Here is a 25605-nt window from a genome sequence, read left to right as displayed (position 1 = left end):
GGTGTTCATATATTCATTCATTCATTCGTTTTTTTTTTTTTTTAAGATTTATTTATTTAATCATGAGATACATACAGAGAGAGATTGAGAGGCAGAGACACAGGCAGAGGGAGAAGCAGGCTCCATGCAGGGAGCCCGACGTGGGATTCGATACCGGGTCTCCAGGATCAGGCCCTGGGCTGAAGGCGGCACTAAACCGCTGAGCCACCCGGGCTGCCCCTATATACTCATTTATTATGGTGACGTCTTCTGCTACATTTTTACTCCCAGCTGGTCATGTTGACAAAAATACTATATGCTTATGTATTACTAGAGTATTTACTTTTGTTTCAGTTCTTTAAAATAGTTTCCTCCCTAATTTCAAAAGTAATGCATATTAATAGCAGAAAATCTGAAGAACACAATAGATGAGAAGGAAGTAGAATCATTAATAAGACTTAGGAGTTTGTTTTCCAGTCTTCTTTCCTGCTGTGTATTTATCAGGAAAGTTAAGATCATACGTACATACAATTTTATATTATTCTTTTTTTTTTAATATTTTATTTATTATTTATTTATTTAAGTCACAGACAGAGAGAGAGAGAGGCAGAGACACAGGCAGAGAGAGAAGCAGGCTCCATGCACCAGGAGCCCGATGTGGGATTTGATCCCGGGTCTCCAGGATCGCGCCCTGGGCCAAAGGCAGGCGCCAAACTGCTGCGCCACCCAGGGATCCCTATTATTCTTAATTATATACTTTAATTCTTAATACTTTGAGGACGTCCCCATATTATAAAGTGCTCTTACAAAACGTGATTTTTAATGGCTGAATTTAAAAGAAGTGCCATAATTTTGGCCTGCATAGTTTCTGATTCAAACTCTTATTAGTAATACTAAATATCTTTATAAATAACCCTTTTGTTTCTCTTTGTAGGAGTTTTATCTATATTTCCATAGGGCAGATTTCTAAGGAGGGGACTATAATAAAAATATAAACAATAAAAAGTAACCTAAACATTGGGTATGTGTACTTTTTAATTTTTTAAAAAAGATTTTATTTATTTATTCATGAGAGACAGAGAGAGACACACACAGGCTGAGGGAGAAGCAGGCTCCATGCAGGGAGCCCGACATGGGACTCGATCCCGGGTCTCCAGGATCATGCCCTGGGCCGAAGGCAGGTGCTCAACCTCTGAGCCAGCCAGGCATCCCTATTTTTAAATTTTTTAAAATTTCTTTTTTAAGTAGGCTCCACACCTAGAATGGAGTCCAACCGAGGGCTTGAACTCATGACACTGAGATCAAGAATCATACACTTAACTGACTGAGCCACCCAGATGCTCCTGGGTATTTATTTTTTAAACTAATTAATACATTTTATCATAATGCCCTTCAGAAAGGTGGTTTCATTTTGTCCCAAAGTCAACATAATGTAAAAATAAGATTTTTACCATATTCTTATAAATGTGAAGTAGACATTATTATTATTATTATTTTTAGTAGATATTATTATTAAACAAAAACAGTCCTTCTAAGGAGAATTACAGACCAATATCCCTGATGAACATGGATGCAAAAATTCTCAACAAGATACTGGCCAATAGGATCCAACAGTACATTAAAAAAATTATTCACCATGACCAAGTAGGATTTATCCCTGGGACACAAGGCTGGTTCAACACCCGTAAAACAATCAATGTGATTCATCATATCAGCAAGAGAAAAACCAAGAACCATATGATCCTCTCATTGGATGCAGAGAAAGCATTTGACAAAATACAGCATCCATTCCTGATCAAAACTCTTCAGAGTGTAGGGATAGAGGGAACATTCCTCGACATCTTAAAAGCCATCTATGAAAAGCCCACAGCAAATATCATTCTCAATGGGGAAGCACTGGGAGCCTTTCCCCTAAGATCAGGAACAAGACAGGGATGTCCACTCTCACCACTGCTGTTCAACATAGTACTGGAAGTCCTAGCCTCAGCAATCAGACAACAAAAAGACATTAAAGGCATTCAAATTGGCAAAGAAGAAGTCAAACTCTCCCTCTTCGCCGATGACATGATACTCTACATAGAAAACCCAAAAGTCTCCACCCCAAGATTGCTAGAACTCATACAGCAATTCGGTAGCGTGGCAGGATACAAAATCAATGCCCAGAAGTCAGTGGCATTTCTATACACTAACAATGAGACTGAAGAAAGAGAAATTAAGGAATCAATCCCATTTACAATTGCACCCAAAAGCATAAGATACCTAGGAATAAACCTAACCAAAGATGTAAAGGATCTATACCCTCAAAACTATAGAACACTTTTGAAAGAAATTGAGGAAGACACAAAGAGATGGAAAAATATTCCATGCTCATGGATTGGCAGAATTAATATTGTGAAAATGTCAATGTTACCCAGGGCAATATACACGTTTAGTGCACTCCCTATCAAAATACCATGGACTTTCTTCAGAGAGTTAGAACAAATTATTTTAAGATTTGTGTGGAATCAGAAAAGACCCCGAATAGCCAGGGGAATTTTAAAAAAGAAAACCATATCTGGGGGCATCACAATGCCAGATTTCAGGTTGTACTACAAAGCTGTGGTCATCAAGACAGTGTGGTACTGGCACAAAAACAGACACATAGATCAGTGGAACAGAATAGAGAATCCAGAAGTGGACCCTGAACTTTATGGGCAACTAATATTCGATAAAGGAGGAAAGACTATCCATTGGAAGAAAGACAGTCTCTTCAATAAATGGTGCTGGGAAAATTGGACATCCACATGCAGAAGAATGAAACTAGACCACTCTCTTTCACCATACACAAAGATAAACTCAAAATGGATGAAAGATCTAAATGTGAGACAAGATTCCATCAAAATCCTAGAGAAGAACACGGGCAACACCCTTTTTGAACTCGGCCATAGTAACTTCTTGCAAGATACATCCACGAAGGCAAAAGAAACAAAAGCAAAAATGAACTATTGGGACTTCATCAAGATAAGAAGCTTTTGCACAGCAAAGGATACAGTCAACAAAACTCAAAGACAACCTACAGAATGGGAGAAGATATTTGCAAATGACCTATCAGATAAAGGGCTAGTTTCCAAGATCTATAAAGAACTTATTAAACTCAACACCAAAGAAACAAACAATCCAATCATGAAATGGGCAAAAGACATGAAGAGAAATCTCACAGAGGAAGACATAGACATGGCCAACATGCACATGAGAAAATGCTCTGCATCACTTGCCATCAGGGAAATACAAATCAAAACCACGATGAGATACCACCTCACACCAGTGAGAATGGGGAAAATTAACAAGGCAGGAAACAACAAATGTTGGAGAGGATGTGGAGAAAAGGGAACCCTCATACACTGTTGGTGGGAATGTGAACTGGTGCAGCCACTCTGGAAAACTGTGTGGAGGTTCCTCAAACAGTTAAAAATATACCTGCCCTACGACCCAGCAATTGCACTATTGGGGATTTACCCCAAAGATACAAATGCAATGAAACGCCGGGACCCCTGCACCCCGATGTTTATAGCAGCAATGGCCACGATAGCCAAACTGCGGAAGGAGCCTCGGTGTCCAACGAAAGATGAATGGATAAAGAAGATGTGGTTTATGTATACAATGGAATATTACTCAGCTATTAGAAATGACAAATACCCACCATTTGCTTCAACGTGGTTGGAACTGGAGGGTATTATGCTGAGTGAAGTAAGCCAGTCGGAGAAGGACTAACATTATATGTTCTCATTCGTTTGGGGAATATAAATAATAGTGAAAGGGAATATAAGGGAAGGGGGAAGAAATGTGTGGGAAATATCAGAAAGGGAGACAGAACGTAAAGACTGCTAACTCTGGGAAACGAACTAGGGGTGGTGGAAGGGGAGGAGGGCGGGGGGTGGGAGTGAATGGGTGACGGGCACTGGGGGTTACTCTGTATGTTAGTAAATTGAACACCAATAAAAAAAAAAAAAAAACAGTCCTTCTCACACTTCATACCTCCCTGACTTCACCTGTATCTGTTCTGCATCTTTGCCTTTTTTTTTTTTTTTTTTTTTTTAGTTTTTTATTTATTTATGATAGTCACAGAGAGAGAGAGAGAGGCAGAGACATAGGCAGAGGGAGAAGCAGGCTCCATGCACCGGGAGCCTGATGTGGGATTCGATCCCGGGTCTCCAGGATCGTGCCCTGGGCCAAAGGCAGGCGCCAAACCGCTGCGCCACCCAGGGATCCCTGCATCTTTGCTTTTAAGGGCTTCTGTGATTAGATTGGATCAACTAGGAACAATCTATTTTATTTATTATTTATTTCTTTATTTTTTTTTTTAATTTTTTATTTATTTATGATAGTCACAGGGAGAGAGAGAGGCAGAGACACAGGCAGAGGGAGAAGCAGGCTCCATGCACTGGGAGCCCGACGTGGGATTCGATCCCGGGTCTCCAGGATCGTGCCCTGGGCCAAAGGCCGGCGCCAAACCGCTGCGCCACCCAGGGATTTCGGAACAATCTATTTTAAAGTCCATAATCTTAATTACGTCTATAAAGTCCCTTTTGGTCTATAACATATTCCCATGTTCCAGAGATTAGGGTATGAATATTCTCCATTCTGCCTTTGACCAGTGTTGTAGATTTAAGGAATAGAGTCCAGGTGAATTAGGTGAGGACGGGAAAGTTGGTTGGTTAATGATATGACTGTCATTAAAAATTCCCTGGGAAGTAATCTCTTCTGAGATATGTATGTTATAGCCATGCTATAAGTTAAACAGACTAAATGGTTATTAATTATTTAATAAGTGTTTATTGAGTATCTAAAGTTTGGCCAGCTTAGTGCAAGAAGATCACAGTATGCTACTTATTTCTGTTTAGGAAAAAAAGCTCGCACATTTGATTTGGAAGCAATGTTTGAACAAACACGAAGGACGGCTGTGGAAAGAAGTCGGAAAACACTGGGTAAGAAGTTCATTTGTGTGCTCTTTTATTGGTTTAAATGCTGTATACACCTTATACGAATATGATGGCAGTTATTATTTTTTAAGATTTTATTATTTATTAGAGCAAGCACAGTAGGGGGAGGGAGAAGGAGAAGCAGACTCTCCACTGAGTGGGGAGTCTGATGAATTCAGGGCTTGATCTTAGGACCCTGAGGTCATGACCTGAGCTGAAGACAGATGCTTAACTGACTGAGGCACCCAGGTACTCCGACAGTTATTATAAGACTGAAAATTTGATAATAGTTAAAAGACCAAATATGCCGGTTTCTTTGGAAGCAGAGGTTATTATTGTTTTTTTTAACATGGTAATAGTTATATCTTAGCACAAGAAAATCTGAATATTAGGGTTTTTTTGAAGTGTGCTATGAACAAACAGGGATTCTAAATTAGTTTGTAAGAATCATAATAGCAGGGTGCCTGGGTGGCTCAGTCAGTTAAGCATCTGCCTTCAGCTCAGGGTCCTGGGATCAAGTCTTACATCAGGCCTCCTGCTCAGTGGGGTATCTGCTTCTCCCCCTGTTCCTCCCCTCTGCTTGTGATCTCTCTCCATTCTCATCTTTCTCTCTCTCTCTCTCAAATAAATTAAAAAAAAGAAAAAGGAATCAGAAGAGCAGTTTCTTTATTACCTCTTCTTTCACCTTTATCTGATTTTTGTTTTATTTTTTTCTTTTCCTGCTTACAGCGGAACCAGTATTTGGAATTTTTTTTTTTTTTTTTTTTTTTTTTTTTTTTTTTTAGTATTTGGAATTTTTATAGAAAATTCAGACATACAGTGACTGTGACTGCTGCTGTTGAACATCTGCATTAATGAGTTGTATTAGACCTTTAATGATGGCCTTAATTTCCAGACTGTCTGGTTTGATACCAGGTGGTTGGCAATTCTGGGTACCACCTTATTGTCTTCTAAGTAGACTGACTCCTCTACTGCTTTCTTTGGATCTGATTCAGATCCTTCTTACACTGGAAAGGGAAAGATAAATGTATCTTGGTAGAGCAAAAGGTGCTAGAAATCAGAGACAGGACTTCTGGAAAAATTTAAGTGAATGTTCTGGCTATTGGACTTTTTGGTTTATTTTTTATTATTTTTATTTATTTATTTTTAATAAGATTTTATTAGAGAGCGAGCATGAGCAAGAGGAGAGGCAGAGGGAGAGAGAAAGGGAGAAACAGACTCGCCACTAAGCAGGGAGCCTGATGCCCGGCTTCATCTTAGGCCCCTTGGATCATCACCTGAGCTGAAGTCAATTGCTTAACTGACTGAACCACTCACATGCTCCCTTTTTTTAAAATGATAAATTATATAGCAGTAATATCTAATATTTGGAAAGTGAGCTTGATGTGAAATTTTCTGGTCTTTGGAAGAATAAAGTTTTTTGTATGTGACAAGCCCACATACTATTTTTTTTTTTTAAGATTTTATTTATTTATTCATGATAGACATAGGAGGAGAGAAAGGCAGAGACACAGGCAGAGGGAGAAGCATGCTCCATGCAAGGAGCCTGATGTGGGACTCGATCCCAGGACTCCAGGATCATGCCCTGGGCCAAAGGCAGGCGCTAAATCGCTGAGCCACCCAGGGCCCCCCCCCCCCCCATACTATTTTTTTAATAAGAATGGTCATTATCAACACATTTCAAACACATACAAAAGTATAGTAGAAATCTTTAAAAAAAAAAGTATAGTAATGAATTTCTATCACACAGATTTTAAGTATTGGAATAGGTCACAGCTGATGTTCTTTCTGTTTACTTTCTCAGATTTTTTTTTTTTTAAGATTTTATTTAATCATTAGAGACAGAGAGAGAGAGGAGAGAGAGAGGCACAGGCAGAGGGAGAAGCAGGCTCCATGCACGGAGCCCGACGCAGGACTCGATCCTGGGTCCCCAGGATCACGCCCCAGGCTGAGGGCGGCACTAAACCCCTGAGCCACCAGGGTTGCTCTCTCAGATTTTTTTGATAGAAATCTGAGACACATTATTTCATCCATAAATATTTTAGTATGTCTTTAAGAGATACCAATTGCTTTAAAAACCTAACTGAAATACCTTTACTGCACTTAAAAATATTAAACAATATCATCAGACAAGATAGACATTTTATTTAAGGCATACTTACAAATGCCTTAACCACTTAATTTCTAAACATTTTAGGGAATGCTTATCCTGTGACAGTATAACTTTCTTGTATTTACATCTTTCAGCTTGTGATAAACAAAACACTTGGAACAGATTGTCTGTTAATTAATTCACCTAATTAAGTGCATGGTTCCCTATACCATGCCTTGCAAGATAAGATCTCGATGTATACTTGAGAAGATTGAATTTAGAACTTAAATACTGCGTTTTAAAAAATAAATCCTGCTTCTTTGGGGAATGTTTTAAAATGGCCCTGTCTATTGTGTAGAGCTTGGGATTTAGAGTTGGATGACCTAGGTTTGAGGGTCAGCTGTGCATCTTAATAGAGATAATGGATGGACTTTCAAATTTCAGATCTTTAATTTCCTAGTCTGTTAGATGGAAGTGATAATAAGGAATTCCTTGGAAGGTTCTTGAAGGGATTAAGATGTTGGGCATAGTAAAGTACTTTAAAAATATCACTTTTAATTCCTATAGTTTTTCTTAGTAATGAACTTCTGCTTTTAACACCTAAGGGCTATTACAGTGAAGAGTTATTAGATTTTTAAAATTTGAAAAATCATCTCAAGACCAAGTTCTTCTGTGATGAATTAAATGTGTTGAACTTTCTTGATTATTATATCCTCGAGCTTGGACTGTTCTTTTTACCCCTTAACTAAACACATGAGTCTGAAGTTTCACTTACGTTTCATGAAAGTTTAAAAATTGCAATACGAGCATTACTTATCTCGTGATTGGATTGGAGTCTTTCTGGGGGCATTGGCATCAGATTTGAGGAAAATAACTGTGGTACCCCCCCCCCCTTTTTTTGAGATTTATTTATTTATTTATTTATTTATTTATTTTTTAATAAATTTATTTTTTTTGGTGTTCAATTTACCAACATACAGAATAGCACCCAGTGCTCATCCCGTCAAGTGCCCCCCTCAGTGCCTGTCACCCATTCACCCCCATCCCCCACCCTCCTCCCCTTCCACCACCCCTAGTTCGTTTCCCAGAGTTAGGAGTCTTTATGTTCTGTCAACCTTTCTGATATTTCCCACACATTTCTTCTCCCTTCCCTTCTATTCCCTTTCACTATTATTTATATTCCCCAAATGAATGAGAACATATAATGTTTGTCCTTCTCCGATTGACTTACTTCACTCAGCATAATACCCTCCAGTTCCATCCACATTGAAGCAAATGGTGGGTATTTGTCATTTCTAATAGCTGAGTAATATTCCATTGTATACATAAACCACATCTTCTTTATCCATTCAACTTTCGATGGACACCGAGGCTCCTTCCACAGTTTGGCTATTGTGGACATTGCTGCTAGAAACATCGGGGTGCAGATGTCCCGGCGTTTCATTGCATCTGTATCTTTGGGGTAAATCCCCAACAGTGCTATTGCTGGGTCGTAGGGCAGGTCTATTTTTAACTCTTTGAGGAACCTCCACACAGTTTTCCAAAGTGGCTGCACCATTTCACATTCCCACCAACAGTGTAAGAGGGTTCCCTTTTCTCCGCATCCTCTCCAACATTTGTGGTTTCCTGCCTTGTTAATCTTCCCCATTCTCACTGGTGTGAGGTGGTATCTCATCGTGGTTTTGATTTGTATTTCCCTGATGGCAAGTGATGCAGAGCATTTTCTCATGTGCATGTTGGCCATGTCTATGTCTTCCTCTGTGAGATTTCTCTTCATGTCTTTTGCCCATTTCATGATTGGATTGTTTGTTTCTTTGGTGTTGAGTTTAATAAGTTCTTTATAGATCTTGGAAACTAGCCCTTTATCTGATAGGTCATTTGCAAATATCTTCTCCCATTCTGTAGGTTGTCTTTGAGTTTTGTTGACTGTATCCTTTGCTGTGCAAAAGCTTCTTATCTTGATGAAGTCCCAATAGTTCATTTTTGCTTTTGTTTCTTTTGCCTTCGTGGATGTATCTTGCAAGAAGTTTCTGTGGCCGAGTTCAAAAAGGGTGTTGCCTGTGTTCTCCTCTAGGATTTTTAAGGAATCTTGTCTCACATTTAGATCTTTCATCCATTTTGAGTTTATCTTTGTGTATGGTGAAAGAGAGTGGTCTAGTTTCATTCTTCTGCATGTGGATGTCCAATTTTCCCAGCACCATTTATTGAAGAGACTGTCTTTCTTCCAATGGATAGTCTTTCCTCCTTTATCGAATATTAGTTGACCATAAAGTTCAGGGTCCACTTCTGGGTTCTCTATTCTGTTCCACTGATCTATGTGTCTGTTTTTGTGCTAGTACCACACTGTCTTGATGACCACAGCTTTGTAGTACAACCTGAAATCTGGCATTGTGATGTCCCCATATACGGTTTTCTTTTTTAAAATTCCCCTGGCTATTCGGGGTCTTTTCTGCTTCCACACAAATTTTAAAATAATTTGTTCTAACTCTCTGAAGAAAGTCCATGGTATTTTGATAGGGATTGCATTAAACGTGTAAATTGCCCTGGGTAACATTGACATTTTCACAATATTAATTCTTCCAATCCATGAGCATGGAATATTTTTCCATCTCTTTGTGTCTTCTTCAGTTTCTTTCAGAAGTGTTCTATAGTTTTTGAGATTCTTATTTATTAGAGAGAGCATGTGTGAGTGAGAGCTTGAGTAGGGGGAGGGGCAAAGGGAGAAGAGGCCTCCTCACTGAGGAGGGAGCCTGATGTGGGGCTCTATCCCAGGGCCCTGGGATCATGATCCAAGCCCAAAGTCCATGCTCAGTTCACCTATTGAGCCACCCAGGTGCCCCACTGTGGTTCCTTTTAATAGCAAATTTATGTATATGAATATGAACTGTTTTGATATGTAAATGCTCTAGTAGGATGAATTACTATAAAACCTCAGTAAAGTATGCCTTATGTTAAATGTCAGGAAATAATGTACAATTTTTTTAAGTTTTATTTTTCTGAATGCTCTAATAAAGTGTATAGGACATGTGAAAGACATAGGTCCTTTTTTTTTTTTTTTTTTTTTGAAGGGGTCCTGAGTTGATTTAAAATAATTTTTTTTTTGAGATTTTATTTATTTATTATGAGAGACACAGGGAGAGAGGCAGAGACACAGGCAGACGGACAGGCAGGCTCCATGCAGGGAGTCTGATGTGGGACTCGATCTCAGGTCTCCAGGATCAGGCCCTGGGCAGAAGGCAGACGCTCAACCCCGAGCCACCCGGGCGCTCCGACATAGGTCGTTTTTAGAGCTATAATACTATGAGAAGCTAAATGGGGAAGAAAAATTTCTTTTATTCAAATGCTTATTTTTGGTGTGCTTGAGTTTTATTTATCAAAAATTATTTGAGAGAGAGAGAGCATATGAGATAGAGTGACACGTGCATGGGGGCTTGGTGAGGGTGGGGGCGGAGAGGGAGTGCTCAATCCTGGGATCCTGAGTTCATGACCTGAGGTTTATTTTATTTTTATTTTTTTAAGATTTTGTTTATTCATGAGAGATACACAGAGAGAGGCAGAGACATAGGCAGAGGGAGAAGCAGGCTTCATGCAGGAAGCCTGATGTGGGACTGAATCCGGGATCACGCCTTGAGCCAAAGGCAGATGAGCCTCTCAGGTGTCCCATGACCTGAGGTTTAACTGACTGATCACCCAGGCACACCCAGGGGTGTGCTTTAGATTGGATTTATGAACCTTCTCTTTTGTTATGACAGGGAAAAACATCTTTGAAAAAACAGTTAAGATAGTATTTGAATATGATTTCAATGGACGATTTAGGGATTATGAAAAGAAAAACTGTCCCAGATTTTAGAAATTCGAAAAGCTTAAAGAAGTTTGTGTTTGTATATGCATGCATCTGAAATGGTCTTCCTCCCTGGTTAGATCCTACTTCATTCTTTAAGGCCTCATACATATTTTACTTTTTCTAGGAATTTTTTGAAAACCTGTCTGGACATAATTGTTTCCTGTTTTTGTTTCCATAACACTAAAAAATACTATAAATTCTATCTTAATATTGTTCACATTTTGAGGATAAGAACCTTATTTTCACTTTTATACTTACAACTCCTGATAGAGCTCCTATATAGTAGTTACATCCCTGTATATTTAATGAAGAAATGTAACAAAAGTAACAAAAGCATTTAGCAGGTTTAAGTCCCATGAATAAAAAGGGGATCATGATTAGAAAACATTTTAGCTTACGTTTATAGTAATTTTATTTCCTTTACAATTTATCTTACATTTTATTTCTTCTTTTAAGTGATTAGTATAATGATGGGCTCTGAGATTTTCAGGTTCCAAGTTACATTCCTTTGAGTGCAGTTTGTGTGAATCAGCCCAGGTGGGACATGGTAGTTTTTTTTTTTTTTTTTTAAAGATTTTTAAATTTTATTTACTCATGAGAGATACAGAGCGAGAGAGAGAGAGGCAGAGACACAGGCAGAGGGAGAAGCAGACTCCATGCAGGGAGCCCGATGCGGGACTCGATCCCGGATCTCCAGGATCACGCCGTGGCTGTGGGCTGCAGGCGGCGCTAAACCGCTGCACCACTGGGGCTGCCCATGACATGGTAGTTTTGGATAGTTTGCTGTTAACTAAGCAAAGATTGCATATGTATGGAGGAGCTTTCACAGAAATGGCTGCCAAAAATTGGTAACTGTTTGAAAGTAGAGAACAATAAAATGAGGTGCTTGGAAGAATAAACTTAGGTATTGGATAGTAAGTTAGTTTATTTTGGTTAAGGGAAGATACAGAGCATTTTTACAGTACTTAGAGTGTACTTGGTTTCACATTTGGTGAAAATGGATGAAATAATACCCTTTGTCAGAAGGTTACCGACTATTAAAAATTTGGTTTTTGTCCTCAGTCAACAATGAGGAAGAAATTTTTTTCCCCCTCTAACATGTTTTAATCTTGCTTTTTATCTTTATCCCTTGCTTTAAGAAGCAGTAGGTGATGACAGGAACTGATTAGAAAATCCTGGCTAGTTTAAAAAAAGTTGAAATTTTATTATTTATTTGTTTTAAATTTTTAAAATTTATTTATTTATTTTTAAAATATTTCATTTATTTATTCATGAGGGACAGAGAGAGAGGCAGAGACACAGGCAGAGGGAGAAGCAGGCTTCACGCAAAGAGCCCCATGTGGGACTTGATCCCGGGACTCCAGGATCATGCCCCGGCCCAAAGGCAGGTGCTAAACCACTGAGCCACCCAGGGATCCCTACATTTTTAAAATTTAAATTCAATTTGCTAGCATATAGTGCAACACCCAGTGCTTATATCATCGTATAAAAGTTTAAATTTTATTTATTTTTATTTTAAAATATATTTTATTTATTTATTCATGAGACACACACACACACACACACACACACACAGGGCAGAGACACAGGCAGAGGGAGAAGCAGGCTCCATGCAGGGAGCCCGACATGGGACTCAATCCTGGGTCTCCAGGATCAGGCCCTGGGCTGAAGGTGGCACTAAACCGTTGAGCCACCCAGGCTGCCCAAAAGTTAAAATTTTAAATGAAAAAATTAGATGCTTCACTAAAGACAAGTAGTTTGAAGTATTTATCCTCTGGTGAGGATCAGGTAAGTGGCTCAATTTCCAGATAGTTTGGCCACAAGCATGCAGTAAAGGGCTGGGCTTTATAACCCCTTGGAAAGACAGGCAGGCAAATTATTACATAAGGTAGGTGGTGCTCATTGGGTAACTAAAAGAAAAATTCTTACATTTATTTGACAGAGAGTGTGCGAAAGTGTGTGCCTACAAGCAGGGGGAGTGGCTGAGGGAGAAGGATAAGCAGACTCCCTGCTGAGTAGGGAGCTGGATGTGGGGCTCCATCCCAGGACCCTGGGATCATGACCTGAGCCAAAGTCAGATGCCCAACTGACTGAGCCACCCAGGTGCCCCTCATTGGGTAATTTTAGTCTCTAAGAAAGTCTGGTCACATCTTGAAAAGATCCAGTTGTTGAGCCTCAGTTCACTGCTCTGGGACTTTGTAGCTTTGTTCTTAACTTTTCTATGGCATAGATGTCTCAAATGCAGAATGAGAATGATAGTACCTATGTCAACTGTATTGTATAATTGAAATTTGCTGAGAGAGTAGCACTTAATGGTTTCACTGAAAAAAGAAGGGTGAATATGTGGGGTGATGGATATGTTCTTTGATTCCATGGCAAGAGTCTTTTCATAAATTAGAGGTTTATTAAATCATTACATTGTACACTACAAATATTTTACAATTTTGTCAATTATACTTCAATAAAGCTAAAACAATAGTATCTACTTCAGAGGTTGTTTTGATGATTAAAGGAGTTAATTTATAGGCAGTGCTTAAAATAATATCTAGGGCATAGTAGGCTCCATGTAAGTATTAGCTGCTAGAATATTTGTTAAATTAAGGTTGTTATTAATATACTTTTGGTTACTTTCAAAGAAGTCCTAGAGGACCTAATTAAAAATAGGTCAAATAAGAAAAATTTAGTGTTGCACATGAAAACAACTCTGGAATGGGGCTCTTCAATCTTCTGAGTCCTGACATGAAGAACATTAAATTTTTCCCACTTTTTCTGTTTTGCTAGTTTTAGGATATTGACTTGTCTTTTTTTTTTTTTTTTTTAAAGATTTTATTTATTTATTCATGAGAGATACAGAGAGAGGCAGAGACATAGGCAGAGGGAGAAGCAGGCTCCATGCAAGGAGCCCAGTGTGGGACTCGAACCCAGGAACCTGGGATCACGTCCTGAGCCAAAGGGAGACGCTCAACCACTGAGCCACCCAGGCATCCCAGGATATTGACTTGTTTTAAAGTGACTGTCCTCATGACTCAAAAAAATTTTTTTTTAAAGATTTTATTTATTCATGAGAGACACAGAGAGAAGGCAGAGTCATAGCCAGGGGGAGAAGCAGGCTTCTTGCAGGGAGCCCAGTGTGGGACTTGAGCCTGGGACTCCAGGATCACCCCCTGAGCCAAAGGCAGATGCTCAACTGCTGAGCCACCCAGGCGTCTCATAACCCAGATTTTAAGTGAAGTTTTGTTTTATCCAGATGAGCTTCTCCTCACGCCGAGAGGATCCTATTTTGTATATCTTTTTTTTTAGACGTAAAATCTTTCTCAAATGTTCCTCCAGATGACTTCTCACATCTTATTGACTAGTATTAGTGTGGAACATCAATTCCAAAAAACAGCCACTGGAAGAGCCATTGAGTTGACTTGGAATCAAGCTTAACCCTCTCTGGGCAGGGAACCAGCATCTACTGAAGTACTTGTTACTTATCTGGAGAAAACTGCGGTTTTTCTTAGCAAGGGCAAAAGAAAGAAATGGCTGTTGCACAGGAGGTTAATAATGTATGCCTAGGTATTGTTTACTAATTAAGGTCAGAAGTGCCCCAAGATGAGAGCCTAGGATGAAGTGTCCAAATGTGATTTTACCCCCTAGCCTCCCCTCCTACCCTGGGGAATATGGAGGGATTGACTGGAGAATCAGGATGAGGGTAGGAGCCATGCAGGCCCACTCTTCTATTTGGACTTTATTTTCCTTATTTTAATTTTTTTTCAACCTCAGCATCAGAGTGCAGAATTGACTCCCAATCCACCTTAGCCCAGTGGGGAGCACAAAAAATATCAACACAAGCTAGAGCTATAGTGTTTGCCTTACCTCTTCCTGTAGAGTTTTAACTTCCCTATTTGAAATAAAAGTCTATCTAGTTGTCCAAATATATTTATCTCCTTATTTTTTTTTTTGAGATTTTATTTATTAGATCATGAGCAGTGGGGGAGGGCTGAGGGAGAAGCAGATTCCTGGTGAGCAGGGAGCCTGATGTAGGACTTGATATGAGGACCCATTATCATGACCTGAGCTGAAGGCCTTTGCTGAGCCACCCAGGTGCCCATTATCTCCTGTTTATTATCCTCCATATTGTATCCACAAAAGACCCTAAAGAATACAACATTCCAATTAATTATGCCTTTTTTTTTTTTTAATTTCTCTACAATAGTCACACACAGAGAGAGAGGCAGAGACACAGGCAGAGGGAGAAGCAGACTCCATGCACCAGGAGCCTGCCTCCCAGGGATCCCATTTTTTTTTTTAATTATGCCTTTTGATATTATTTAGGTGTATTTCTTTTATTATTAAGAAAAAGTGTTTTTTTTCAAAATTAATCATCTATTTATTTTTACATTTTTTAAAATTTAAATTAAATTTGCCAACATATAGTATAACACCCAGTGCTCATCCCATCAAGTGCCCTCCTCAGTGCCTGTGAACCTGTTATGAGGAAAAAATGTTAAAGATTATCTCAGGTTATTGAGGATGGTGACAGTTGAGAACCAAACTATTCATATAATTCATTTACTTCCTCTATGTCACCCAATTGTAGAGTGACATTATCAGAGGAAAAAAGATTAAATTTCTTGGGATAATTTTTTTTTTGTCTCTCTGGGGTAAATAATTCAAGAAATTTGAAATATTCTCATGATTTTTGTAGAAGTCCCTGGCCACAAATCCAGTGTGGGAAAGTCAGAAATGAACAAAATTCTGAGTTTATAGTTTAAAACATTAAAAGTAAAAATGAAATTACCTAAAATCTTACCTTTGGATACTTTGTTTTTTACTTTTCACCTTCCATATCTTTTTATTTTTTAAATTTTTATTTGTTTTTCTAAGATTTTATTTTTAAGCAATCTCTGTACCCAACATGGGGTTCAAACCCATAACCCTGAGGTCAAGTCACATGCTGCACGGACTGAGCCAGTCAGGTGCCCCCTTAGTGCAATGTCATTCATGTACTATTCACATACTAATTTTGCTTAGCATATGTGTTATTTTCCTAAACAGATTTGTATATTTTCCATCACAATTTTTATTCACTATATTTTATGTTGATATGTAGTAGTTCAGTTATTTTCCCAATACTGACAAATTTTCAAGTCTAAATTGGAAATTTTTTTTGATCTTTTCAGAAGCAAGAGAAAAAGAAGAGGAAATGAACAGAGAGAAAGAATTAAGAAGGCAAAATGAAGATATTGAACCAACATCTTCAGGCGCACATGTAGTCAGAGACTGCTCTAAATCATCATCCAGGTGCTTGACTTTCTCAAAAAGATTCTTTTAAACTGTCATTCCCATTTAGGTATTTAGTTTTAGATAATTGAAATTGGTAGTTTTTGCAAAGAAAAAAAGGAGAGGATAATGACTGATTTTTTTCCAAGAAACTTAATTTTCTTTTTAAAGATCTCTAGTTCTAATTAGAGGTCAGCAAGTAAGCACTATCAGATTTTAGTTTTCTCAGAGATAGAAAGCTAACAGCAGCTTCTTTTGTTGGTCACCACAATTACTATACATTGGAACTATGGGAAGTCATCTTTAGTGGTCCTAGGAAGGGACACGGTGACGTTTTTACTTGGAGGGAGAGAGCCCATAATTAAAAAGAATTTTCTTGAAATTTTATAAACAATATACATTTTTAAATAAATAATAATATACCTTAGTTAAGGACTTTTGATGGCCCTTTTGCCAGTGGCTTTCATATATTCGAAAAAAATAACAGTAAAACATACAGGCAGGAGAAAACTGCTAAATGACTTTTCATTGAGGTATCTCGAAGTTTTGTAATTTTTGCATAATTTTAATTGCCTAAGGCTATGCATTTTTTGTGTGTGATTTTGATGTCTTTAAAATAAATAAATAAATGATTATTTCTTTCTCCACTTGAATTTGGACCCATAATTTATATGTATATTAATAAACTTACTAGATTTGATATTTTTTTCTCATTCTCTAGTTTCTTAAAAAATCTTACCTATATCATATTTCATTGTACTAACATTTTTTCATGTGTTTGGTCATATTTTAATGTTTTTAAGATCTATTTCTTAAGGAGATCCCTAGGTGGCTCGTCGGTTTAGTGCCCACCTTCAACCCAGGGCGTAATCCTGGAGTCTTGGGGTCGAGTCCCGCATCGGGCTCCCTGCATGGAGCCTGCTTCTCATTCTGCCTGTGTCTCTGCCTCTCTCTCTCTCTCTGTGTCTCTCATGAATAAATAAATAAAATCTTAAAAAAAAAAAAAGATCTATTTCTTAGGCAATTATTTTCCCTCACATAGGAGATTATTATGCAATTCTGTTTTTCTAGATTTAATAAAAATTACTTTAATATTTTAAACGAGAAATTATTATGAAATATTTAAGACTTTCAAAGGATAATAAAGGACAGTACTCATTAGACAACTTAAGAAGTAAACTTTTACAGTGAACACTTCCTAGAACTGCCTTCCATTGTGTTATCCTCCCTTTTTTGCAGAAGTAACCAATTTTCTAAATGTAAATTTTTTTCACGTATCTCTTTATAATGTTATGATGTATTTCTGTATCCCTGAGACATATATAATATTATTTTGTATATATAAGACCTTTCTCTTTAAATGTCTAGTATAGCACTTAGTGTATTATATTCTATCATGTACTGTTCTTGTATAAGATTATGGACACTGAAGGTCAGGGATGCTATTCCCTTAATTGAACAAAAAGTTTTTGTTACAAAGTATGTCATACATATAAAACTTTAGATATCCTACGTTTAAAGCAAACAGTGGATTAAATACCAATAGTGTAGGGCTTTACCAGTGTGAAGTTGTCTCTCTGCTTGTATTTCTCTCCTCCAGTTTGTTTATCCTTCCTTCTTCTTTTTGATTGTTTTTTTTTTTTAGATATAAGTGTATTCCTAAATAATGTTATTTTATATGATTTCTTATTTTATATTGAAGCTGTTAATGCTGTTGTGAGTGTACTTAAAAAAAAATCTTTTTTAAATTCAAGATTTTTTTGGGGGGGTGGGAGAAGGAGAAGCACAGGAAGAGGTAGAGTGAATCCTAAGCAGGCCCATGCCCAGCATGGAACTGACAATGGGGCTCGATCTCATGACCCTGAGATCATGACCTGAGTTGAAATCAAGAGTCGGGCATTTTACTGACTGAGTCACCTAGATGCTATGCCTACTCTACACACAACGTAGGAATTGAACTCGGGACCCTGAGAACAAGACTTGAGCAGAGATCAAGAGTCAGATGCTTAACCAACTGAATCACCCAGGTGCCCCACAGCAAGATATTTTTGAGATTCATTCATGTTGGCAAATGAGACTATAGTTCATTTATATTCAGTGCAGTTTGGTTTTCCTTTTAGGAATATACTGTTATTTTTCTAATTTCTAATCAATTTAGGGCTTTTTTCTATATTATCATAAAATACATTTTTAGTGACTGCCTTGTAGCCATCCTGTTTTTTGTTTTTTCCTAAGACTTTATATGTTTAATAGAGAGGGAGAGAGAGAGGGTATGTGTGTGGTGGACAGTGGTGAGGAGCAGAGGGAGAGAGAGAATCTCAAGCCGACTTCTTGCTGAGCATGGAGCCCAATGCAGACTCCATCTCATGACCCTGAGATCATGACCTGAGTGGAAACAAGAGTCAGATGTTTAACTGACTGAGCCACTTAGGCACCCCATCATCCTCTGTCTTATATGCACCAAAGCTTCCCTTCCTTTCTTCCTTCTTCCCTTCCTCCCTTCCTTTCATAGAAGTTTATTGAATACATTGCAAGGGAACAGTAGGTATGGCAGTGATGGAGAGACTGCTGTACAGAAATTTCGTTAGATGATATATCTAGTATTAGACTTGATAGGTCTTTGAGTTAAGTACATATTTATCTTTATGAGGTTTGGCTCAATTATTTTCTAAAGACTTTATATCCATTTACATTACCACCAGCGGAGTGCAAGAAGTTCTGTTGCTCCACATGCTTGCCAACACCCATTATTATTACACATTTGTATATTTGCCAATCTGATTGTTGTGAAGTGATACCCTTATGGTATTCATTTGAATTTTGCTGGTAACCAATGTAGTTGTGCATCATTTTTAAAAAGATTTTTTGTAATATATTTTTTCTTCTGCAGGATTTTCTACTGGGTTGCTTGATGTTTATTACTAATTTTTATTTTTCAGTTGTGTTCTTTAAATAGAAGTTTCAAATTCTAATGTATTCTGGTTTATTAACCTTTTTTGTGATGTTTTTGTGTGTTTTTTTTAAGATTTGTTTATTTGAGAGAGATATTTATTTGAGACAGAGTCAGTGTGCACTGGGGAGAGGGGCAAAGAGAGAGGGAGAGAAGCAAACCCCTTGCTAAGCTTGGAGTCTGACACCCGACATAGGGCTTGATCCCATGACCCTGAGATCACCACCTTAGCTGAAATCAAGAGTCAGACACCCAACCGATTGAACCACCCAGGCACCCCTGTGGTGTTTTTGTGTTTTAAGAAATGAGTCCTTACTCTGAGATCATAAAATAACTTCCTATTTTTTTTTTTAAGATTTATTGGGGTGCCTGAGAGGCTCAGTTGATTAAGCGTCTGCCTTGGGCTCGGGTCAAGATCCCCAGGTCTTGGGCTCCAGCCCTGCGTTGGACACTCTGCTCAGTGGAGAGTCTGCTTCTTCTCCCTCTGACCTTCCCTGCTGCTTGTGTTCTTGTGTGCATACTTGCTCTCTCCCAAATGAATAAATAAAAAGTCTTTTATCCCAGAGAAGAAAACAGTCACATGTCTTACCTCCTATCCTAGTACCAGAGCCTGTAAAGGTGAACCCACTGGGGCTGGCTGGGGGAAAGGAGGAAGCTTGCTCCAGAAGGAACTGTCTGAGGTATCATAAGGGCTTTCTCTAAATATGGGAAAAGGGAATAGATCATTTGGTGAAGTCAATTGTACATACCTTTTTGTAGGTCTAAAAAAAGAACAAAGCTTTTATATAACAGGAATCCAGTTCTTCAGGGATACCAAGAGGAAATTTTTTTTTTTAAAGGTTTTTATTTATTTATTCATGAGAGACACACAGAGAGAGGGGCAGAGACCGGCAGAGAGAGAGGAAGAAGCAGGCTCCATGCAGGGAGCCTGATGCGGGACTCAATCCCAGAACTCCAGGATCACGCCCTGGGCCAAAGGCAGGCACTAAACTGCTGAGCCACCCAGGGATCCCCCCAAAAGGAATTTTTAAGTCATTTTTGGTGCAACCTAGCTGGAAATTAGCATGTAATTGTTCGAGCCTTGCTGAATAAAAGTTTAACCTTCAAAAAAAAATCTTTTGATAAAAGATTGTATTTATTTATTTGAGAGAGAGAAAGTATGTGCACGCACTAACTGGGGGAAGGGTCTGAGGGAGAGGGAGAGGCAGACACCCCACTGAACAGGGTACCCAGTGTGAGGCTGGAGCCCAGAACCCTGGGATCTTGACCCGAGCCCAAGGCAGATGCTTAATCGACTGAACCATCTGGGCACCTCAGCTTCCTATGTATTTTTTCCTGAAGTTTTCAAGTTTTGTTTTTCATATTTAGGTTTTTAATTAATGTAGAATTGCTTTTTGTGGATAATGGTGAAGTTGTCATCCAGTTTTATTTTTCCTTCATATGGATAATCAATTTTCCCAGCCTCTTTATTTTTAATTTTTGAAACATTTAATAGACTTTATTTATTTTAAAAAAAGACTTATTTACTTATTCATGAGAGACACAGATAGAGAGAGAAAGGCAGAGACACAGGCAGAGGGAGAAGTAGACTTCTCGCAGGGAGCCCGATGTGGGACTCGATCCTGGATCCCGGGATCATGACCTGAGTCGAAGGCAGCACCCAACTGCCGAGCCACGCAGGTGTCCCAATGGACTTTATTTTTTAAATGAGTTTTAGGCTCATAAGCAACATTGAATAGAAGTGCAGAGGTATTTTTCCATATACCCCTTGTTCTCCTATATTCACAGCCTCCCCCATCATCAACATCCTCCACCAGAGTGGTACATTTGTTACAATCCATGAACCTGTGCTGACATGTCATCACGAAGAATCCATAGTTTTCATGAGGGTTTGCTCTTTGATAACTATACATTCTGTAGGATAAGTATGTACTGACAGGTAGCCATCATTATAGTATCAATCAGAGTAGTTTCAGTGCCTTAAACATCCTCTGTGCTCTACCTACTTTTTCTTGCCTCCTCCTGACTCCTAACAACCACTGACCTTTCAAATTTTTATTGAAGTATTTTATACACATTATAAAATCAAACATTATAAAACCTTGTTTTTCCCTAGTCATAATTTCTTGTTTCTCAGAGAAAACTATTTAAATTTTTTTGTTTTTCATTTTTAATTTACCTTCATATTTCTCAATTGTAACCTTCATGTCTGGCTTCTTTCACTTTGCAAGATATTTTCCAGGTTTGTGTTGTATTAGAACATCATTCCTTTAAATGGCTGAATAGTATTCCATTGTATATAAACATCACAATTTGTTTATCCATTTCCATTTGTTGAGGAACATATAGATTGTTCTCACCTTTTGAGTACTCTCAATGTAATGAACATTAGTGTACAAATATATGTTTTTGAGTGTTTAATTCTTTTTTTTTTTTTTTTTAATTTTATTTATTTATGATAGTCACATAGAGAGAGAGAGAGAGAGAGAGGCAGAGACATAGGCAGAGGGAGAAGCAGGCTCCATGCACCGGGAGCCTGACGTGGGATTCGATCCGGGGTTTCCAGGATCGCGCCCTGGGCCAAAGGTAGGCGCCAAACCACTGCGCCACCCAGGGATCCCTGAGTGTTTAATTCTTTTTTTTTTTTTTTTAAAGTTTCTTTTTTTTTTTTTTTAATTTTTATTTATTTATGATAGTCACAGAGAGAGAGAGAGAGAGAGAGAGGCAGAGACACAGGCAGAGGGAGAAGCAGGCTCCATGCACCGGGAGCCCGATGTGGGATTCGATCCCGGGTCTCCAGGATCGCGCCCTGGGCCAAAGGCAGGCGCCAAACCGCTGCGCCACCCAGGGATCCCTAATTCTTTTGAGTATAAGCCTAGAAGTGGAATTTACGAGTCATAAGGTAGTTTTATGTTTATCTTTCTTTTTAAGGAATTGCCACACTGTTCCACAGTGATTGCACCATTTTACATTCCTATCAACAATGTATGAGGATTTCAGTTTTTTCACATTCTTGCCATTATAGTTATTTTCCATTTTGTTCTGTTTTTATTGTAGTCATTCTAGTAGGTGTGAAGTGGTATCTCATTGCAGTTTTGATTTTCGTTTCCCCTAATATCTAATGATGTCGAGCATCTTTTGATGTGCTTATTGGCCATTTGCATATAATCTTTGAAGAAATAATGAAGTTCTGTAACCATTTTTATTTATTTTTTTTTAAGATTTATTTATTTATGAGAGACACACAGAGAAAGAGAGAGAGAGGCAGAGACATAAGCAGAGGGAGAAGCGGGCTCCTCACAGGGAGCCTGATGTGGGACTTGATCCCAGATCCTGGGATCACAACCTGTGCCGAAGGCAGGCGCCCAACCGCTGAGCCACCCAGGCATCCCTGTAACCATTTTTAAATTGAATTATTTGCCTTTCTGTTGTTGAATTATAAGAGTTCTTCATATATTCTGCTTATTAAACTCTGTATATGATTTGCAGATATTTTCTTCCATTCCATAGGTTATATTTTCACTTTTTAAAATATATTTTTTTAAATAAACTCTATGCCACATGTGGGGCTTGAACTCACATTCTCTACCAACTGAGTCAGCCAGCGCCCCTGTCTTTTCACTTTAATAATTTACTTTGATGCATTAGAGTTTTAAATTTCGATGAAGTCCAACTTACATATTTTTTCTTTTTGTTGCTTATGCCTTTGGTATTGTATCTAAGAATCCATTGCCAAAGTATAGATCATGAAGATCTCCCCTCTTTTCTTTTAAGAGTTTTATGGTTTTAGCTCTTATATTTTGGTCATTGATTCATTTTGGGTTAATTTTGCATATGGTGTGAAGTCGGGGTCCAACTTTTTTCTTGTCATGGCTTTTGGCTTATCTTGGTGATTCCAATATGTAATGTAAGGTACATTGCAGCTTAGTTTTCTATTTTATGGATGTTCAGCAGTCATTACATGGTGATCATTTTCTTCACTATCTTTAGATGCATGCTTGTTATATCTAAATTATTTCTAATGATAATTTTAATTTGGTTCTGGAATTCTTCTCTGTTGGCTGTATTTCATTCAGATTGATTGATTGATTGATTGATTTTAGGGGACCCAGGCATCTCCTATAATTACATATTTAATGCTTAGCTAAGCTCTCTTTTAAAAAGTCAGCTGAGGGGTGCTTGCTTGGGTGGCTCAGCTGGTTAAGCATCTGCCCTTGGCTTACGTTGTGATCCTGGGTCTTGGAATTGGGCCCCATGTTGGGCTCCTTGCTCAGCGAGAAGTCTGCTTGTTCCTCCCTCTGCCATTCCCCCTCCTTGTGTTTCTCTTTCTTTATCTCTCTCTCTAATAAAATCTTTTAAAAAAGTCAGCTGAGAAAAATATTAGGTTTTTGACTCCTCAGATACATATTATTTCTCAGGTTCATAACTTGGTACCCCATTGAATTAAGGCATATTTTAAATGTGGAATGGTTCTGTTTTCTGTCACATTTTTGGACATAATTTAATGGACTTTGTTTTTCAGAAATTGAAAATCTGTTAAAAATTATTATTTTTTGTCTTGTGTACATTAGAAGCAGGAAGACCGAAGTGAAACTAGAAGCTGCATAGAAGCTGATACATTCCATTCAGTTTCATGTCAGTATTAAGACTATATAGTCAGCCATGAAATCAATATGGATTCATTTAGTTCTCAGTTCAGTGCTTATTTCTGAACAAGTTAACTCAGTTAAAGCATAGGTGCTAAGGATTAATATTTTAGTTTAGAGCTGTCTGTGCCCTCAATAATTTTGCATTCAGAAAGTCTGTGAAAATCTGTGATTTTTAAACTAGTATAGCTAGAATTTGTGACTTGATGAGAAAATTTTGGAGTGTGACTACTTTAATAAAAATGTACTCAGTCATTCAGCTGTTATTGAGTATCTGTTGTGGAGTAAGCACTGCTTTAGGCATTGGGGCTATAGCAATTAACAAGTCAAATGATATCTGTGAGCTCCTATTGTTGTGGGGTGTTTGAGGAGACAGATAACAGATTATAAACAACTACATAACCAATCAAATAAGATAATTTAGGTATGTGATAAAGATAATCGAAGTAAGATAATGAAGAAAATGGTGACTGATAGCAGTGTGTTCCATAAAGTTGAGAAAGGGGGCATATAAATCCTCTTTGAGGAGGTGATATTTGATGAGATCTGAATGAACAAAAAAGCCATTTAAAAATCCATTCCTGCAGAGGGGACTTGCAAGTGCAAAGACCCTCATGCTGGACCAACCTTAACCTCTTCAGTTTGAAAGAAGGCCTGTGGGGCTGGAGCCTAGGGAGCTAAACCATTGCAAAAACAAAGAGAAAACTCTCTTTGTGAAGCTTTGCCTGCTCTAAAGGTAGGAACCTTTGTATATGGACAGCATGCATGTATGCATTTTCTTTGATATATTGAATTTAGATGAAAATAAAAAAGAAAAATTTCATTTTTTCTTCATTAGATATTGATTGCCTGTTATATGTTGGGTATCATTTAGATAAGGTGTTAGAGACAGCAATGAACACAACAGATTTCTGCTTTCATAGAGTTTACATACTAGACATGTTTAATTTTTTAGTATTTTATTTATTTGAGAGAGAGAGAGAGAGAGAGAGAGAGAGAGAGCATGAGATGGGGGAGAGTCAGAGGGAGAAACAGACTCCCCGCTGAGTGGGGAGTCCAATTCAGGATTTGATCCTGGAACTTGGGATCATAACCTGAGTTGAAGACAGATGCTTAACCCACTGAACCACCCGGGTGCCCCATACTAGAAATATTTTAGTAGAGGGCAGTATTACTTTGAATTTTATAAAATATTTGATAGAATTGATATAATTAGGAATGTAATTCTCAACCCTTTGGGATGCGGTAGGAGGTGGAGGTGGTGACTTTCAGAATGTCTAGAGGTGTGTAATAAAGACCTCAATGAAAGTGTGTAACAGTTCACAAGTGTGCTGGGTGAAAAAACAGTTGAGAATCAGTGGGATACTCTCTAGACTAAGATAGTTGTAGAATCCAGGGTTGCTACATATAACATTTTAGCAACTCTGCAAATTTGAATTAACAAATAATTTGTATTTCAGAAAATATATTGAAATGTTTTCTCACACAACTGGCTTTATTTGCTTCTTTGGTAAACAGTGATTGGATTCAGTTATAGTAAAGAGAGACATTGGTCATCTTGGTGGTTTTCTTTCTTATGGATGTAGTATTTTGTAGTTTTTCTTCCATATTCCAGTTGTTCTGCTGGCTCTTTATGAGTTAGGATGACCTAATGGGCACTTTAATTTACATTTAGGTTAAGATAAGTAGATAAAAGAAACTTTTTACTTTAAGATAAAATAGTATCCGAGTTACACATTTAATGCTTGATTTACAGATTTAACAAGTTACACATTAATTAATTAATTTAAAATAAAACACAGTTGTTAAAAGGCAAAAGCAGGGTTTCCTGGGAATTTAGTATTATCTCTAGAGTGTATTCTTTGTTGCAG

General features: G+C 38.0%; 1 protein-coding gene and 1 non-coding gene across 4 annotated transcripts in view; both read left to right on the top strand.

The window, feature by feature from the left end:
- WDR70 (WD repeat domain 70) overlaps positions 1–25605 on the top strand; it is a 310665-nt gene that overhangs the window by 10441 nt on the left and 274619 nt on the right. For all 3 annotated transcript variants that reach the window (XM_072824838.1, XM_072824837.1, XM_072824836.1), the window contains exons 3-4: positions 4860–4943; positions 16039–16159. In XM_072824838.1, the coding sequence (XP_072680939.1) occupies positions 4860–4943; positions 16039–16159 (205 nt within the window). The remainder of the gene's footprint in view (positions 1–4859; positions 4944–16038; positions 16160–25605) is intronic.
- Positions 19647–19772, top strand: LOC140632799 (small nucleolar RNA SNORD22). Its single transcript, XR_012030485.1, has one exon. It is a non-coding gene; the product is annotated as a small nucleolar RNA SNORD22 (small nucleolar RNA).

Source organism: Canis lupus, chromosome 4 (genome assembly GCF_048164855.1).
Source record: "Canis lupus baileyi chromosome 4, mCanLup2.hap1, whole genome shotgun sequence".
Classification (NCBI taxonomy): Eukaryota; Metazoa; Chordata; class Mammalia; order Carnivora; family Canidae; genus Canis; species Canis lupus.
The sequence above is the reverse complement of the archived record's forward strand: the minus strand, read 5'-3'. Positions and strand labels throughout refer to the sequence as shown.